Source organism: Medicago sativa, chromosome 5 (assembly GCF_051527215.1).
Source record: "Medicago sativa cultivar Bolivia chromosome 5, Bolivia_mono, whole genome shotgun sequence".
Taxonomy (NCBI): domain Eukaryota; kingdom Viridiplantae; phylum Streptophyta; class Magnoliopsida; order Fabales; family Fabaceae; genus Medicago; species Medicago sativa.
Window position 1 is genome coordinate 24,064,984 of NC_140753.1, and position 19,862 is coordinate 24,084,845.

Sequence of the window (19,862 nt, forward strand, 5' to 3'; positions counted from 1 at the left end):
GTATTTAAATTAGTTAAGGGGTAGTAACCGCCGGTTTTGGAAAGATAGGGGGCAAAAAGTGCAATTAAGCCTTTTTTATATATAGAGAAAAACATTAATCTCATTTCATTAGACAATAAAGCGTTATCATCTGTGAATAATATTACAATGGAGATTTTCATCTCATATATCAACGAATCTCTAAAAAAAAAAACATTGACACATTCAAGGTGTGATATCCACATTGTCATAAATTTAAATCTTGATGAAATTTGAATATCATGGTTTGTGAACTCCAAAAGTATAGGAAAATGGTCTGACCTCATCTTTGTTAGAGTAGTAACACTAACTAAATTGCTAGCACCTATCCCATCATGATTAACTATGGCTCTATCAAGTTTCTTTTGAATATTATGTCCACCCTTTCTACCATTGGACCAAGTATAGACGTCACCCCTAGTGGGCAAGTGAATCAAGCCATTAGCATCACTTCAATGTTGAAATTCTTCCATAGCCAGCTACGTAGATTGAAAACTGCTCCTTATTTCATGAGAAGTTGAGAACCAAGGGTTGTGTTGAAGTCTCCAAAGCAACATCGTCGATGACGACGAATTTGCCTTTGCAGCTTCGGAAGGCGACAAGACAACGAATCATCATGAAACAACATTTGTGATTTCTGAAGCAATCAAGAAAATACAGAATCCGTTCGTCGTTCCTGAAGCGTTCGCGAAATCGGAAGATTTCGTCATCGACACATTACCGGTGAGATTGAGGAGCTATGTTTACGGCGTCGCCGCCGTGAGGCCTTTCGCCTTGTGGTTGTTCGCCGGAAAACAGGCTGAACAACTCGTTTCTGCTCTCAACAATCAGGTTCGCATTTTTGAATTACATGACGAATTTATCGTCGATTTCGATCCCGGCGGAAGATTTGGTTCATGTTTGCAGTTCTTCGTTTTCAAAGCTCTTCGACGAATCCAATTCCGTTTGTGGTGGATACCGTGGGATAGAGATCACAGAGAGGAAGCGCAAGCTACGCATTGGACAGAGCATTCATAGAAGCTTGAAGCGTGTTATGGAGAAGTTCTTTTGATTCAGTTTTTTTTGGAAAAGCTGTTTTCTGGTAGAAGTGCGTTTTGCATAAGTCGTTCTTGGTTTAAAAGCGCTTCTGCAGAATATCAAGGGGATAATTGCACTTTCTTGTTTCATGTTACAGAAGCCTTACTGAAGCTCGCTTTGCATCAGTTATACAGAAGCCTTACTGAAGCACTCTTTGCATCAGTTATTTTGCATCATCAGTTTATGGAAAAGTGATTATCAAAAAGCACATTTGGTACACGCTACAGAAGGTTCTGATAGTAGTCTTGTGTTTCTCCTTTCTTCTGTTTAGAGCTTTGGCTATGAGAGGATCAGATTTTCACATTGGGCCTGGGCTTCATCAAATTGTTGGGCTTCAATATTGGCTTCCTATGTTTTCATATTTTTTTTTAAGTCATTTGTTAGTTTTACCACATTTTACTTAGTTACTTTAGTAAGAATAAATTGTAATCTTCATTGTGTTTCAAACTCAAATTGGTAAAATTCCCACTTTGAGTTTGAGGGGGACTATTAGAGTATGAATAATCAACTATGGTTAGTTGATAGGTAAACTAGAGTTAGTAGCTTGGTTAAGAGTTAGTTAGAGTTAGTTACACAACTAAACTCTATATATAGGAACACTCATGTATCATTTCATATATCTTTTATCAATCTATTGATTCTCCTATGAGTCTCTATGGTTACTTACCTCATGAATATCGCTATGCACTCTTCCTCGCGGATCACTATGACTATTATCCTTGGGATTCTCTGATTCGTAACAGCATGTTGTATTGGTTTTGAATATTTGAAAGTGTTGACCATAGGTTTCTTCTTCTGATATAAAAATGTTTCCCTTCCTCTTCCACTTTGATAGATATTTGTTGGTCATCCACAAAAATAAGACTAGGGGATACTTGAGTAGCACGAAGACACCATAGATTAGGAATCATGTTGTTTCTATGATTAACATCAAATAACTTGAGACCTAAGTTACTTAACCATCTGACAGGAAAATTAGAACTAGACATCCATGGTTCTGAGATGAAATAGAACTCAGGTTTATGTTTAACTAATAACTTCTTAAGTACGTACCATTTTTGTTGGGGAATTGGCCAAACCCCTTAAGTTCCAATAGATGCAATTCATCTAAAAGGCTTGGGTGAACCAACCTTATTAGAACTGGTGGAGTATTTACTTTGCTTTGCAGTAATCAGTTATCAGTTTTCCAACTTTGTTTTATGCTTTCTTTGATGATTTTGCAATCACAAGTTGAAACCCATCACCATCAGCGGTAGGAACCACATTATCTGCATTCTTTGACAGCACTGCTTCAACAGGTGAACTACTTGCAGAAACAGATTAGACAGTGCTTGTGCCAACTTCAATATCTCTTGAAGGAACATGGATCTTAAGTTATAAATTGTAATAGGAGAGGAACTTTTAGGTCAGATGATCCTCCCTTGCAAGTTGTGTTTGCATGTATCTAGCCTAACTTCATGCTCCTCTTCAGGAATGGTGATGGCAATATGATCGCCCTTAGCATAGGGTTTTAGGATTGGCTTAGTGGAATGTCACAAACATTGCTCAAAGCTTGATCAAATGTATTTGATGAGTGTTTAGTGATGGAATTTTGTTTTTAGGTGTGGGTGGTGGTGGAATAGGTTGAGTTTGTAAACAAGACCATGGGATGAGAACAAGATTTGGAATGGTGGAATCGGTGGTCATGATGGATTTGTTGGTGTTTGTTATTAATTACTAAAAATTATTTAACTTGTTTAGATATAACATGTAGAAATATATTTTTTTCATATATGAAATCACATAGACATCCTATAATTACAACTCAATTATCGACGATAGATTGATCCAAGTGGTAAGGGATTTGAGCCCTTTAACCATGTAGGGGTTTGATTCTTGGCTTGTGCATATGGAAAAAATCCAATTGAGACTTGGAATGAGAGAATCCACCTAGTGTGTCCCACACAAATTCTCCGTATGAGATTATTCATTGTTAACAACGATAGTGGAAACTTCGTATTAATATTATAGTAAAAAAAAAAAAAAAAACTACAACTCAATTGGCTAAAAGTAACTTGTTAAAATCGCAGTTCATATGTATACATCCAATTTACAAGTTCACGTACATAGAGTTCACCATATAACTAATAATATGACCCACGATAGTTTGAGGCATTGGTTTCTGATCACCCACAAAATCGTAGCACTTTGGTGTCCAATGGTGTTATTATAAGACTTTGGTGTATCCATTATTTTGGAAAAAGTAACGTAACACTTTGCCATTACTGACATACTAATATTTTGATATATACTCCCATTTTGCCATCAAAAATTAAATAAAATTTGTATAGTGGAATGTTTGACTTGACCAGGTCCCATGCACACACTAATAGTGAAATTTGTATAGGGGTTGTTATTGCTTGTTGTTTGCCTATTTTTAACTATGTAAATATGTAATGTAACAACAACAAAAAAAAAAAAAAACCAAAAATATGTAAGAAAACAAAATTCCGCTTTACAAAGACCGTTATCTCAAGTTTCTTTTCCCAATAAGTTTATATTCATGTATGTATATTGACCTAATCTCAAGTCAATGTTCATTAGTCTAAGAAAGAAAGAAAAAAAGACTAGCAGCAAATCACATCTTTTGGATTTTTCCAATTTTTCATTTATGATTTCTTGTCATCCTTTCTTAGTTGGGACATACAAACTTCAAACTTAGTTGATTTTGGTTTGGCAAGGTTATATGAACATGGTGCTAATCCAGGGACCACAAGAGTGGTGGGAACCTTTAGGCTATTTGGCACCGGAGTTGCCTAGAACAGGAAGAGCATCTACGAGTTCAGACGTTTTTGCATTTGGTGCACTTCTGCTTGAGGTTGCTTGTGGGAGAAGGCCTATTGAGTCTAAGGCATTACAAGAAGAGTTAATGTTTGTGGACTGGGTGTAGGAAAAGTACAAAGAAGGAAGAATACTCGAAGTAGTGGATCCTAAATTGAGTGGAAATTTTGATGAAAGTGAGGTAGTGATGGTGTTGAAATTGGGATTGGGATTGTTATTGTTGTTTTTGGATTTCCATACTGTTGTATTTGGATTTCCAAATTCTATTATCTACCGAAGTTGTTACTAGGTTGAGTCACGACCAGGTCGCTCTCTTTAAGACGTTTCGTGGCACTACCCAAAATTGTGCAAGGTAGACTATCAACCACGCCGCCTCCAGGATAAAACAAGCCCAGCTACAACTGTGCAGTTAACTACTGCACTGTAGAAAACCGTTCGAGAATTACACCTTCAAATATGGTACTAAGACCACTCTTTAATATTGAAACCACTTTAATATGGTATTATTACCATTCTATTATGGTGCTAAGACCACTCAAATATGGTGTTTCCACCATTCTAACCTTTAAGTTCTCCAAACTTTCAATATGGTACTACGACCACTCAAATATGGTGTTACCACCATTTCTCCTCAAATAGAAATATATTGTTATAATATTTATATACCGTTAAGATCATTCTTTATTCCGACGGGACATTATTATTCCAAATAGGGACTATGATCTTAAAAGTACTCTTTATTCCGAAGGGACATATATTACCGAAGGGACTATGAACTTAAGACCATTCTTAATTCCGAAGGGACATTAAACCGAAAAGGGACTATGATCTTAAGAACACTCTTAATTCCGAAGGGACAGAAAGGAGTAGAAAAAGGAGAAGGACTTGTTAAACAAGTCGAATGAGGGAGAAGAGATGAAAGACTCGTCAACACAAGTCAAAAAAGGGAGAAGAGAGAAAGAGTTCCCGACAACTCAATGAAACTCTTTGGTGTATGGAATGCACTGTGTGAGCTCTCTATTTATAGAGAAAATTCACAACTAATAAGTGAGAAACTTTGAGAACAAGTAATATGAGAAACTTTGGGAACAAGTAACATATTACTTTGCGATTAAGTAATTCACATATTAGATCTAGTACAAAAATATCTTAATTGAGTACTAAAATATATTAAATTTAGTACAAAAATATATTATATTATGTACCAAAATATTTTAGCAAAACTTGGGGACTAAGAAAGCACTTTCTAATAATGATTAAATTAATTATTTAATTTATCATTTCCAAATAATAAAATATATATCAATATATATTTTTTCTCTAGTGCTTATGTACCCCCATTAATTAGAGGTACACCCCCACTATATAAACATTACTAATGTGTGTGTTCCATCCGATGTGGGACTTCCACTTTTTTCAATTCACACAACACTAGTTCTACCCAACATGGGAATTTGTGTTTAGTCTTTTTACTCAATTTCCACACATGTTCCAACAATCCCCCACTTGAATTTAAAAAATGGTTTCATAAATAACGTCAAAAACGTCTCTATAAGATTTGCTAGTAAACAAAGGTGTCGCCTACAACTTGAACCTTTGCATAGCGAGTAAAATTCTGATTAACAAGAGTTGCTTACAGCATTGAACTCTATCTCAGACATAGAACCCACACACAAACCTTTTCATAAGGTGTATTCTAAAAGCCCGTGCGTTTATGGCCTTGCACGTGTATCCCGGTTTTAACGAACGCTCTAGGTATTCTGCCCCGAATCCCATAGGAACCGGCCCTTAGTTCCACATTCATATAGGTGAGTCTATCAAGAGTACTCCTGTAGCTATGTACTCCACTCCAAATAGAGTATAGATCTCATTAAGAGTTTCTATTATCTCATCCTTCTATCGCTGCAGGAATCATGCTTTCTTACTTTTATCATAGCATGTTCTATCACTTGTGACTTGTTATTACCCATTGAACCTATTTCTTGGGATCTCCAGTCATGTAGGTCGGGTTACCATCACTTGTGACCTTTGGGCATTTGTCCCATCCTATTGGATGTGTTTAGGACTTTCTTTTTAGTAATTCCTTTCGTCAAAGGATTAACTAATTCTTTATCAGTACGTACATGATCTACTTTAACCATTCCTTTTGAGAGTAGCTAGCTCTCTAATCCTTTATGTGTTCATGCCTTAATTATCGTCTCTAACGATTCTCAATTTTTGTAATAGCTGCAGACTATCACAATGATTTAACACTTCTGGAAACGGTTTTATCCACTAAGGGATCTCAATTAGCAAGTATCTTATCAACTTGCTTCTTCACTAGTTTTCTCTAGTGTTCTCATCTCAGATTCATTCCATAGTGGACTGAGTCAATATCATTTGTTTTAACAAACAACTCCTCTAGTGATGCTCAATATGCAAACACTAGTCGCTAAATATTCATCTGAAAGATGTTCTATTTTATATCTTGTACCATTTAAGTACAATAGGTTACTCCTAGTGAAGTAATCTTAGAGTCATAATCTTCTTAAGGCACCTCATGACTCTTTCTATAGCATGGCAATGCTTCTCATCCGTCTACTAGTAAACTTGCACAAGAGTTTTACGACATCGGCAATGTCGGGTCTAATACATTCAGTGGGTTACCTAAGGACTGCCAATGATGCTCGCATATTCTGTTTGTTTAACTCCATCTCAAGTGTTCTTACACTTGGATCATAATATATGATTGCAAGTTTACGGTGAAATAATAATATTTCCTTAAGAACTTCAACTTTGTCTAGGTCTTTCTTATCAATGTTATTGATAAACAATGATTTCACATAATTCATAACATGAATCTTTAAATCAAATATGAGCAAGTCGTCTTTATAGAGACTTGTGATCGTGCAAATATTATTTGTCACTTTCATTCACTTTATACTCATTCGATAGCATTAGAATGCCAATTTTTTCATGCCATTCCTCAGGAGTTTATTTTAGACCATACAAATAATTATCTAACTTTCAGACCTTGTTTTCTTGTCCATGAATCGCAAAACTTTCAGGTTGTTTCATATAGATTTCTTCTTCTAGTTCACCATAAAAAGAGGCAACTTTCACATCCATTTGGTGTACTATCGAGTTATGAACGGCGGCTAAAGGGACTAGTACTCTTATGGATATGATTTTCGTGACTGGTGAATGAATGTCGAAGAAGTCTATATTTTTCTCTGTCTAAAACCTTTGACTACAAGGAGAGATTCATCAACCGTACCATCAGGTTTTAGTTCCTTTTTCAAATCCAAATACAACCGATTGGTTTTGCAACTATGAGACAAGTCAACCAAGTGTCATGTTTTGTTAGACTCTAGAAAATCCATTTCATCGTTTATTGCTTCTTGCCATAATTCAGCATCCATTAAGGATATAGCTTTTTAAGGCTTAATGGATCTTCTTCCAATGTATAAACCAAGTTCATACTCTTTAGCAATTCTTGCTTTCTTACCTCCTTGAGGTTCTATAACATCTCGTATGATGTTTTCATAACTATTTCTAATTACATGAATGTGATTAGATATAGTGCCCCCACTAGTTCTTAATTTTTAGAAGGGAATTTAGTTTACCCCCACTAGTGCCCCCACTATTCTTTAATTTACAGGGGTACTTACTTCATAGAAATCAGCATCTTTTAATTCTATGATCACTTTAACATTTAGGTCCTAAAACCTATATGCTTCGTTATTTATAACATACCTAATGAATACACATTCATAGGCACTACTAGTGAGTTTAACTCTCTTGGGGTCCTGAAGCCAAATATAGTCCGGACAATCCCAAGTTCAAAAATAAGACAAGTTGGATTGTCTTTTCTTCAAAAATTTCTTAATTAGAATTTTTGTCCTTAGACTTGGGTACTCTATAAATTTCAATTTTCGTTATAAAAATTGAACATTCAAACATGTCAATTTTATTTTCCAAAATTCACAGTCATCAATAAATATGATAAAAACATCATTTTATCATTTCTAATTTATGTGTCATCAAATTCACACATATCATAATTTATTATGTTTAGAGATTCTTATTCTCTAAATTCTTATTTATATGAACTTTTGGTTCATATATCTTGACTGCAATAAATAAAATTGTCTAATCATATAACTTTGGAATTAAGTCCAAGTTACTCAAGTTTAAAATTAAACTTTTGTTCATGATCAATTTTGACATGTCAAATATTAAAATCACACAAAGGAGAATTTTAATTTTGAACATACCATCAAAGGTGCAGTCTTTTCCCACAAGAATGCATGATACACAAGTCTCTCTTTAAGTCTGAGTCAACTCAGTCTTATTCAATAGAAATCTGAAATTCAGATTCTTTCTAATATTTGTTTCAAACATTTGGAACAAAATTCTCAAATAATTTCTAGTTCATCAAAAAATCTTTTCGCTGAGATCCATTCTTGATTTTTCAATGTTCATATTTTTGTACATATAACAGGGACCATATAGATGGTAAATTATCCTCCTGTTCCTCGATCGGTAACAAAGTATCTTTGATTAGAACTGGACGGGTCAAAGACTACTCCAAAAGGTGAAGGGAAGCAAGGCGCTACTCACTCTCCATAACCATGTGATTACTAGTTTTTACGGTGTTCATTGCATAACCAACAAACACCAAACTATATGGATGTACAGAGGGATACCTTTAGCTATCCTCAATTAACTTTATGCTTTACCATTAAAATGCATATGCAAATTTCTTAGTGTTGTTGTTTTAAACAACAAGCACTTCGTCGTTTCAGTCGATAAATGTATTTCTATAGCTTGATTTATCCTTAAAGTATTTAGGGACAACTTAATCTCAATAAGTAACTTCTTCGGTAGACATAGCAGTACCAAACGTCTTAAAAATGTTGTTTTTGGATTTCCATACTGTTGTATTTGGATTTCCAAATTCTATTATCTACCGAAGTTGTTACTAGGTTGAGTCACGACCAGGTCGCTCTCTTTAAGACGTTTCGTGGCACTACCCAAAATTGTGCAAGGTAGACTATCAACCACGCCGCCTCCAGGATAAAACAAGCCCAGCTACAACTGTGCAGTTAACTACTGCACTGTAGAAAACCGTTCGAGAATTACACCTTCAAATATGGTACTAAGACCACTCTTTAATATTGAAACCACTTTAATATGGTATTATTACCATTCTATTATGGTGCTAAGACCACTCAAATATGGTGTTTCCACCATTCTAACCTTTAAGTTCTCCAAACTTTCAATATGGTACTACGACCACTCAAATATGGTGTTACCACCATTTCTCCTCAAATAGAAATATATTGTTATAATATTTATATACCGTTAAGATCATTCTTTATTCCGACGGGACATTATTATTCCAAATAGGGACTATGATCTTAAAAGTACTCTTTATTCCGAAGGGACATATATTACCGAAGGGACTATGAACTTAAGACCATTCTTAATTCCGAAGGGACATTAAACCGAAAAGGGACTATGATCTTAAGAACACTCTTAATTCCGAAGGGACAGAAAGGAGTAGAAAAAGGAGAAGGACTTGTTAAACAAGTCGAATGAGGGAGAAGAGATGAAAGACTCGTCAACACAAGTCAAAAAAGGGAGAAGAGAGAAAGAGTTCCCGACAACTCAATGAAACTCTTTGGTGTATGGAATGCACTGTGTGAGCTCTCTATTTATAGAGAAAATTCACAACTAATAAGTGAGAAACTTTGAGAACAAGTAATATGAGAAACTTTGGGAACAAGTAACATATTACTTTGCGATTAAGTAATTCACATATTAGATCTAGTACAAAAATATCTTAATTGAGTACTAAAATATATTAAATTTAGTACAAAAATATATTATATTATGTACCAAAATATTTTAGCAAAACTTGGGGACTAAGAAAGCACTTTCTAATAATGATTAAATTAATTATTTAATTTATCATTTCCAAATAATAAAATATATATCAATATATATTTTTTCTCTAGTGCTTATGTACCCCCATTAATTAGAGGTACACCCCCACTATATAAACATTACTAATGTGTGTGTTCTATCCGATGTGGGACTTCCACTTTTTTCAATTCACACAACACTACCCAACATGGGAATTTGTGTTTAGTCTTTTTACTCAATTTCCACACATGTTCCAACAGTTATGTTCAAATTAAATGATGTTCCTGTTATAAGACCTAGCATGAGACAAGTGATGATGAGGATTTTGGATGGAGAAGTTGAGTTGCCTGATGATTTGAGTAATTCAGGAGTTATTGATCCACAACATGTGTTTGATGAATTTTTGGAGTCTCTTGCATATTCCTCAATTGATATCATGAGTTCAAGCTCTTATCTTGAAAATAGATATACTGATGGTACTTGTTATATCTCTTTTGAGAATTCACCTCAATCACTTCTTAATCCTAGAGAAGAAGCAAGGTGACCTATACATTTTACATTTTACATGCCCATATGGTTCGCTGACTTCGCTCCTTGTATAGAATAAAAAAATGGATATACTTTTTCTAGGAATGCATTCAATCAAATCATGGTATGTAGATAGTGAAGATACTTTAGTAACAAACTTATTAAAGTAACACTACGATGCGATTGGATCCAAGTCAAAAAACAGTTTTGCGACGTCGGTGTATATCAATTAATCTCATCAAAATATTTAGAATTTTGGACAATTATTATATTAAATTAAAAGTGAAATTATTGAAATGTAATTGACGCCTGAAATTAGACAAACATCTCACATTTTACTTGACGCCATCAATATGAAATCAAACTCACAAATTAAAAGTAATAAAGCCAACAAATATTTCACTGGACAGGTATTTCTATAAATATTGTGTTTACATTGAATTGGACTTAACGAGATGATTTAATATTTAAAAATTAACAAATTGCTATATAATGTTAGAAATAATTTAATTTGTCCTTGTGAGCTTAGCTCATTTGGAATGGACAATGCATAATATATGCAAGGTCCGGGGGTTCGAACCCCGGCCACCACAAAAAAAAAAAGAAATAATTTAATTTGCATATAAATAGAAACACCTTACATCTATAATATACATAACAATATATGTTCTTTCGAAAATATATGTAAATATAATAAAATTACATATGTTATGTTAGTATATTTTAGATTTTCACCCGACAAACATTATGGTGAAGTGGTAAGGCCTCCTTACACCCAACTTTACGTACATGGTTCGATTCACGATTCACAGTCTTTAGTTTACGATCCTATGAATATTTTACTGTTCAAGTAAAAACAACGATCATGATCATAACAACGATCATGATCATAAGTGATAGTTAGCATGGTAAAAGAGTCAAAGGTGATCTAATGTGTATTAAAAAGAAGAAGAAAAAAATGTTAGATAAGTTTGACTCGAAGACCGATCGAATCTCCGAGTTTTTATCAGTTCACATCGATTTTCTTTGATTCTCGTTGGATCAATTAGATGTCCGATATGAATTCTTGCTTGACCCGATATATCCATATGTTTCATTTCAACTGGTTCGACTGATTGGGTTGAGCCGAGTTTTATTTTGATTTATCTCTTTGTTAGGTAGAAAGAGGATTTACCATTTTTATTTTATCATTTTAAAAAAAATGGTAAATCATTAAATATCCTTATATATATTATTATTTATTTTTCAATATAATTTTTTTTTGACAAGTTTTCAATATAAATTTATCATTTAAATTTTTAAACCCACTAAATAATCTTTCCTTCCTTAAAAACAAAATTTTTGGGGTTTCTCTTAATTCTTTGGTTTCGCCACACATATATAAGAGGTTCGTGTTTTCAATTCTCTACACTCACTCCCTCACTCGTTTTCGCTCGCATTTTGATTCTAGGGTTGGTTGTAACCATGCTGAAAGCTTCATCTAATTCCATCAACTCACGCCGTTTTACCGGAGTTCGCATTGTCGTCGCCGGCGACAAACGAACCGGAAAATCAAGCCTAATCCGTACCGCAGTCTTCAATAAATTCGATGTCAATTTCACCTCCGATTTGCCTCTCGAAAGGCTACCTATAAATCTCTATCCTGATATTGTGCCTATCGCTATCATCGACACTTCTTCCAGGTATAAATTATTATTTCAATTTCTTCTTATCATCGACACTTATTTAGGTTTCAATTTCTTCCAATTTTTCAAATTGTGTCCTGTTCCATGTTTTGTAGTTTATGTTTCCTATTTTCCTAATAAGGAAGTACTTAGAACTTTACACTCTGCAATATCTTCATGAAATGCGATTTCATGCTTATGCTCTTATTCTTGTTGCAGTCCTGAGGACTGACAAAGTCGATAAAGAACTACAACGGGCTGACTCAGTTATCCTCACTTATGCATGTGATCGCCCCGAGACACTTCAAAATCTAGCCACAGTTTGGCTCCCTCGTCTTCGCCAATTACAGGTTATAACTTACAATCTTTCCTTTCAAGTATCGGGTCTGCCCGACTATCTCGCTAACACACAACTAACTAATCCATTAACTAACCAAAACTCTTTACTACAACAGAATAGGACTATGACCCTCGAAATTATGGGTTATTGTTCTATAATCAAGAGGATTTTTCCTAACAATTTGTAATGAAATTGCAGTTTGTTTCAGATTGACTAGATACTGTGTTCATAATTTCATTTCTTATATTATATCTTCTCCCTCGAAGGGTTGTTACATAATAAAGCTATTACTTCTGTCTGTGGTTGAACTGAACAATTCTTAATGTCTATTTTCAAATGAATCCCGCAAACTATAATAAATTGAAAATATGCTGGACATCTATCCATTTAATTTGTTCGTGCTATTTGGTCCGGAGGAGTGTTAGCCAAATGTTAAAAAATCTCTGAGAGCTTTAAGGGCCCGTTTGGATTGGCTTATTTTAGAGCTTATGCAAAACATCTTATGCAAATAAATAAGCTTTTATGTATTATTTTTAATTTTGTTAAGGTAATTTATGAAAAAACAACTTATGAAAATACAATTTCTGTTAGTGAGAACTTATAAATTAACATAAAAGCTTATTTGTTTGCATAAGCTATTTTTCATAAGCTCAATCCAAACAGGGCCTAAATGCATTTGATTTATGGCTTTGTTTTATGAAATGATTGTTTCTTTAACTCTTTTTTGACTTTTAAGTGTATTTTTGTTGTTGTGCTTGCAAATTTATAGTTTATTCTTTGTGATGATCCTAGAAGCTTCTATTCTATTATTTGGTGTTAACAATTATATGTGCGATTTTAGTTGTATAATCATTTGAAAATTTAATAGTTCAAATGTTTGTATCGCTTATCTGTATTCATATTATCATTTTGGTGCTTATTGGGTGCTGTATTCAACTTCTGGAGGGTAGGTTAGATTATCATTGCCTATGTAATCAATGGAATTTTTTCCCTATTTCTTTTGTAATTTGATTCCAGTATGTATTATATTTGTCATATGTTGAATTAACAATTTCATTTACTATATGGTTGTTACGTCATAAAGTTATTACAATTTCATAACCTTTCAAGTTGTAATTTCATTTATGCTTATTGTTCCTATTATACAAGATGTCACTGATCCTAATGAAAGGGTTCTAAGGATTTTCTATAGTTAGAAATCAGAAGGCCGTGCATCCTGCAGTCCCGTGAGTTAGATGTTTATAACAAATTGGTTTTTAAGTTATGTTACAAAAAAAAAACTTCAAGGATTAATTTGTTATAAACATCTAACTTAAAGGACTGCATGATGTATTTGGCCAAATAAGAATTAATCTAGGCCTTTGATAGTTAGTTGTGTGGCTGTTTGTGTGTTAGGCGCGATGGATAGGTACTGTTAAGGTTGTTAGTTAGTTGTTTACCTTTTTGTATTTCTGTTTTAAGAAGTCTATTAATCAGAATTCCCCAACTTAGTTTAGGATCTTTTTATCATTCTTAGACATTGAGACCGGTTTAACCGGTGTGAAGAGAGTAGAATTTCTTGTGTACTTTTCAATAAAATTACGGTGATGAATAATTCCCTTTATTTAAAAGAATCCTAACAGTTCAATAGTCTTACTCATTTGCTTAGAAGAACTTTAATTGCATTTTTTATGTTTGTTTAATATAGTTGAACATAGAAACCGACATACCAGTTAGGTCCAAAAGAGAATATATCATTGGTTTTCCTTGTCATAATCCAGAGGAATATTCATCTGTATACTATAATCATGAACAGGTCAAAGTTCCAGTTCTACTGGTTGGGTGTAAGCTTGATCTGCGAGATGAAAACCAGCAGGTGAACCTAGAACAGTTGATGTCACCAATAATGCAGCAGTTCCGCGAGATTGAAACATACATTGAGTGTTCAGCATCTAGGCATATCCAGGTACCTTTTATTCATACTATTGCAATCGAATTCATCCTTTTTTGAAATCTAACTTTAAAGTTCATACGATTCTGATTATATTTCCTTGTTGAAGGTCCTTGAAGTTTTCTTCTTTGCACAAAAGGCTGCCCTGTATCCCATAGGACCTTTATTTGATCAGGAGTCACAGACTCTAAAGCCTCGATGTAGGCGGGCTCTGAAGCGGATTTTTATCCTCTGTGACTATGATAAGGACGGTGCCCTTAACGATTCTGAACTGAATAATTTCCAGGTTATAATTTTTCATCCTCTTCTTAAATGTCAAATTTGTAGCTTGCTTATTATCGGAGTATAATAGTCTGACACCTTGTAGCTTCAATATAACCTTGTTCACATCATGTTATGGTAGGTTATGCTATAGTAGGTTATTTTGTGTTTAAGATTTATTAAAAATCTAAGAAAACTATCTGCAGGTTAAATGTTTCAAAGCTCCTTTCCAACCACATGAACTTTTGGGTGTAAAGAAGTTTGTGCAAAAACATCTGCCTGAAGGTGTGAATGAACAAGGACTTACTTTACCAGGATTTCTATTTCTTCATGCCACTTTCATAGAAAAAGGGCCTCTTGAGACAACCTGGACCGTTCTCAGAAAGTTCGGATATACTGATGATATCAAGCTTGCTGATGATTTGATTCCCCCTTTGAAACGTGCACCTGATCAGGTGTTTTTTTTAGATGAACTGTGACCTTGTGTATTATGTTCTTTATATGTTATACCTGTTTGTATTCAATTTGTTGACTATAGGGAACTTATTTCATTTTCTATTCTCATTGGATTTAATATGTGCAGAGTGTTGAATTGACGAATGAAGCAATTGATTTCTTGGAGACGGTCTTTGATGAATTTGATAGTGATCACGTATGTCATTTGCGTAAACAACCTTGAAAAAATAAATAATTTCACTTTTTCATGCTGCTCCCCAGCCATTTTTTGGACATTTTCTCACCTGACTTTATTGTTATACAATTTGCAAATTAACCAGATCTTTTCATTCCTCTAGGATGGGACGCTGCAACCTCGGGAACTTGAAGAATTGTTTTCTACTGCCCCAGAGAGGTAGATTGATTTCCCGAGTCTGAATATCAATTAGGTCTCTTGGCAATGTTATTTGATATTATATGAATTTTAATTGCAGTCCCTGGATTGAAAATCCATACATGGATGCTGTAGAAAGGACTGCATTTGGAGGACTATCACTTGATGCATTTTTGTCAGAGGTGCACATTTCTTTTATCATGTCTCTAGTCCCTCTTCCATATATTTTGTTGAACAATGTTTGTAGAAGAGTGGTGTGCTGGTTTGTAAGTTTTACCGCTAAATTTGAAAAGAATTTTGAGAATCAAGGTCGACTCAGTTTTACATGATGTATGACTGACTGTATGTCTGGTCTGTGTATCTTTTCAGTGCATATAGCATTTAATTTGCATCACCGTTGTTTTTATATTACATATTATGTTTTCTGAACAGTGGGCACTTATGACACTTATAAACCCAAGATTTACCATGGAGAATTTGGTATATATCGGCTACCCTCGTGATCCATCATCTGCTATCCATGTGACTAGGAGGCGACACGTGGATCGCAAAAAACAACAATCAAAAAGAAATGTATTTCAGTGCTTCGTTTTTGGGCCTATGCAGACCGGGAAATCTGCATTATTGAATTCTTTGATTGGAAGGTATTTTAGTTGTTGTTTTGAAGATTCCTTCTTAAACTACTTTAATTATTGAACTTCATCTTATTGTTGTTAAATTCATAATGCAGGCTGTATTCTGAAGCTTACAATCCAACTTACGATGATCGTTATGGTGTAAAAGCTGTTGATATGTTTACGGTAAATGATACGTAATTGACATTTGACATTGGCTTCTTAATGTGACAGAGAAAAACATTTAATTTTTTTCACCTTATCCCACATCAAAGTCTTCATTTGATGTATTCATTTTGTATATCTTGGCATTGATATCTTCCAATTCATGGCTTATCATTTTGTTTGCAGGAAAACAAAAAATATCTTGTGCTGAGAGAGATTTCTGAAGCTGGAGTCGAAAAGCTACTGACCAATAAGGAGTCTTTGGCCTCTTGTGACGTTGCAATGTTTGTTCACGACAGGTGAGTGGTGACAACTGCTGATATTAAAGTTCATGATGCCGTTATATAATAGAAATTATGGATAACCTTTTTCTGTTATTATATGAATAGGTTTTACTATTAAATCATTACTTGGTACCTTTACTGTATATAAATTGAAAAATCATAACTTGTTTCCGTGTTTTTTTAATTAACGAGCAACTTTTCAACATTTGAAATTAAAAGGATTTATAAAAACTTCATTCTGCATTTGGATGAACTTCATCAAACAACTTATAGATGAAAACCAAAAATTCTGGGTTGATTTTTCAAACTAATAATTGTGAATTACCCCTTCTAGTCTCTATTATAAACAATAATACCTAATTTTACACTAATTAAAAATTTATTTAACCGTAATTATTTTTCTTCATGTTATCAAAACGGTAATTGTATTTCATACACTTTCATTCATGGGAAAGTGTTCCACGGGAACAAAAGGGTAGTTGGAAAATAAAAGCTATATTAACTAGGGATTACATTATTCAACAGGGGTGAAAGTAATTAAATTTATTTCTATATGTTAGAGCACCAAACCCTCTCAAAAAAAAATGTTAGAGCACCAATTTTTTTTTTTTTTTTGTTTATAGTTGAAATCGAACGGAGTACTTACATAAGCTTCAAACAACTTAAAAATAAGATTTATAAGTCACTGTGTCTGCATGGTATTCATTATGTTCAAATTTACCACTCTACTGTATGTAATTTCATGATTACATGTTCATGTGGTATGGACCTCGGGCAACTCATACCAAGTGCCTGGAAAAATGTGTTTGTTTAGAGCTCAGCTAACTAAATATTCATTTTAGGTCTGATGAGTTGTCATGGAAGGCATCATCTGAACTCTTGTTAAAAATTGTGCGTCATGGAGAAGATACTGGCTTTAAAGTGCCCTGTCTTATAGTTGCAGCTAAAAATGATCAGGATTCATTTACAATGGCCATACACGAGGCAACTAGGGTATGTTTCATTAACATATTCATTTGCATGGTCATATGCATAATATATGCATAATTGTGCATGCATTTTGCTGTACGTAATTGTTGGATAGGTTAGATAAATAGATATTTAATGTGGTGAATTACAAGTCTTGGATGTAGTCCGTGTATATGTATGCTTTGATCTTCAGATTGACATTTGAATCACTGATTATGCAGATTGAAAGCTAGTTAATTTTTCTTGTTTCGCTTTTTGTATATTGAGATGTTTTGGATTTGTGATTTTTTCTGCGCATTTACATTATACAGGATTTTTATTGTATGTCATCGTTGAATGGCAGTTTCAAGCTATTAACTAAGATTTTGGAAATATTGCTATATCTCAATTTACAAAAATAAGGCATCATACCTCATTTACATAAATATTGTTATACCTGTTTCAAGTAGAAGTTTAAATCGACTCTACAAATTGATTTGTAGTTTGTGATTGCTCTGCTAAGCTTTATTAATTAGCCAACTTTCAGTTCTTGTGCATTTTAATATAGGTTTGTGTTCTTATGCATGTTCAATCAATCCATTAGTTGCAGATTGTAGCTATAAACCTGATTATTGGAGTTCATTTTATGATTTATCCTCCATCAACTGTTGACATACTAATCTGTTTTGTAGGTTAGTCTGGACATGGGAGTAAAGGCTCCCATGCCAATCAGTGTGAAGTTAGAGGATTTCAACAGTATATTTCGCCGAATTGTAACTGCTGCTGAGCACCCTCATTTAAGCATTCCAGAAACTGAACTTGGAAAAGCCCGCAAGCAGTTCCATAGCCTTGTCTCTCGTATGTTTTTTTCAGGTATATCAGTTTTTAGGTTTACTTGTTAGTTGTTGATTAAGTTCCTTTTGGATGATGTGATTTGTTCATGTGTTATCTCTTTTGGTTTCATGGCTCGTTTTGATTTTCCAATGATTTGTCACGTATAACCTTGATGTCTTATGCAATTGAACGGGTCCCCCCAGTGTTCCCATTTAACCTGTTTTGTTTCCGCTGTTGCTGTTGGGATTGGGCGACTTGATCTGAATCAATTATTCACCCGTTTGTTTCATGTTCTTTTGACCAATTCTACTTTTGAGTTCTGAAAAGAAAAAGAAAAAAATTAAATCACAAGAAAATATAAGTGTGGCTTTTGTTTCTTTGTTTAATGATTTTATCATTGCATCGTATTGCAGTTGTACTTGCAGCGGCTGTGGCGGTTGGGGTCGGTGTTGCAAGGAAGAAGGCGTCTGGTCAAAAGACGAAAGGTTATGTGGATGGATCATGATCATTTTATACCTTGATCTGAATGCAGCCTGCTCTTGGCTCGAGTTCCTAGCTTTTTCAGAGCGTAGTTATAATTTACATAACATGAATTTTGTATATATCATTATCAGTGGTGGGTTGTTCATAATATGATTGTAGGGAATTTTGGATGCCAACCTAATTTGGATTTCTTTATTCCTTTTTGATGCCTTACATTCTCAAAAGGTTAAAAATTAAGCACGATCTTTTCTTTATAGTACGCACTTAACAATTTATTATTTTATTCCATTTACTTTACTATTTGAAATTAATAATTAATGATATTATTGACAGAATAAAAGTTAATGTTACTGTTACATTAGAAACATCAATTAGACAAAAAAAAATTGTTTGCAAAAGCGACAATTAGAAAAGAATACTCTCCTTGTTCGTAAAAATAAGAAAGGAATTCTCTCAGTATACTCTTTGGATGTTACACTCTCATTATACACTATTGATGTATAAAAGAATAAACGACTACTACTAATTTTAGTGAAGTTATACTTGCAATGTCTACACCAATAATTGAAATTTTGTTGCATTTTACCAAGTAGAGCTGTCTCGAGTCTCTAGAGTTCCGTAATGTAAATTTTTTATGGAGACAATATTTTTTTGACCCAGTCGACTATGCGTATGTTTCCATTATTAGAGGAGGCAAAATTGGTTTTAGCAAGTTTGGTTGCTTTCTAGTAGAATTGATTTTACTTAAGTTTGTAGTTTTTTATTCTATAATTGAATTTTACACAAATTTATGGTACATCTCACTTTTACATGAATTTATCTAAACATAAATCATTTTAACTTCAACTCATTTTTAGATAAATCTCACTTAAAATCAATTCTTATCACCACAAAATCAAGCATACAAATTTTTTTTTTTTAGGGATGTAAGGGGACCTAACATACATAGTAATATAAATTGAAAATTTAGTTTATGGAAACAAAATTAAAGGTCACGATTTAATGGCATGTAATTATTCAATTACACAACAACAACAACAACAACCCAACCTTATCCCACTAAGTGGGGTCGGCTACATGGATCAAATGCCGCCATAATGTTCTATTAAATACCATATTTGGATCCAACTCATTGACCTCTAAATCTTTTCTAATGG

At 33.8% G+C, this 19,862-nt stretch overlaps 1 protein-coding gene, 1 long non-coding RNA gene and 1 pseudogene across 3 annotated transcripts; 2 read left to right on the forward strand and 1 right to left on the reverse strand.

Annotated features, from left to right (window-relative positions):
• Positions 1 to 223: 223 nt before the first annotated feature.
• Positions 224 to 1,842, reverse strand: LOC146921186 (uncharacterized). The gene is made up of 2 exons (XR_015012035.1): positions 1,234 to 1,842; positions 224 to 1,196 (listed from the first exon to the last, which is right to left on the reverse strand). It is a non-coding gene; the product is annotated as an uncharacterized LOC146921186 (long non-coding RNA).
• A 1,384-nt stretch (positions 1,843 to 3,226) lies between these two features.
• On the forward strand, positions 3,227 to 10,369 carry LOC146921187 (L-type lectin-domain containing receptor kinase S.4 pseudogene; annotated as a pseudogene).
• A 1,391-nt stretch (positions 10,370 to 11,760) lies between these two features.
• On the forward strand, positions 11,761 to 18,961 carry LOC146921188 (mitochondrial Rho GTPase 1-like). 2 transcript variants are annotated; one of them, XM_085714596.1, is made up of 14 exons: positions 11,761 to 12,035; positions 12,237 to 12,367; positions 14,153 to 14,302; positions 14,397 to 14,573; positions 14,755 to 15,003; positions 15,132 to 15,200; positions 15,343 to 15,398; positions 15,478 to 15,559; positions 15,810 to 16,021; positions 16,108 to 16,177; positions 16,343 to 16,455; positions 17,283 to 17,433; positions 18,081 to 18,261; positions 18,636 to 18,961. In XM_085714596.1, the coding sequence occupies exons 3-14, from the start codon at positions 14,231 to 14,233 to the stop codon at positions 18,725 to 18,727; spliced, it is 1,524 nt and encodes a 507-aa protein (XP_085570722.1). In that variant the 5' UTR covers positions 11,761 to 12,035; positions 12,237 to 12,367; positions 14,153 to 14,230; the 3' UTR covers positions 18,728 to 18,961. The 2 variants fall into 2 exon arrangements, with proteins under 2 accessions (XP_085570722.1, XP_085570723.1); XM_085714597.1 differs by having other exon boundaries at positions 12,244 to 12,367.
• Positions 18,962 to 19,862: the final 901 nt, after the last annotated feature.

Excerpts from the sequence above, each read along its gene's own strand:
- LOC146921188 (XM_085714597.1), top strand. The coding sequence starts at position 11,818 with ATGCTGAAAGCTTCATCTAATTCCATCAACTCACGCCGTTTTACCGGA. Across the intron at positions 15,004-15,131 it reads TGAAACGTGCACCTGATCAG|AGTGTTGAATTGACGAATGA; the intron begins GTGTTTTTTTTA and ends TAATATGTGCAG. Across the intron at positions 16,022-16,107 it reads TTGAATTCTTTGATTGGAAG|GCTGTATTCTGAAGCTTACA; the intron begins GTATTTTAGTTG and ends TTCATAATGCAG.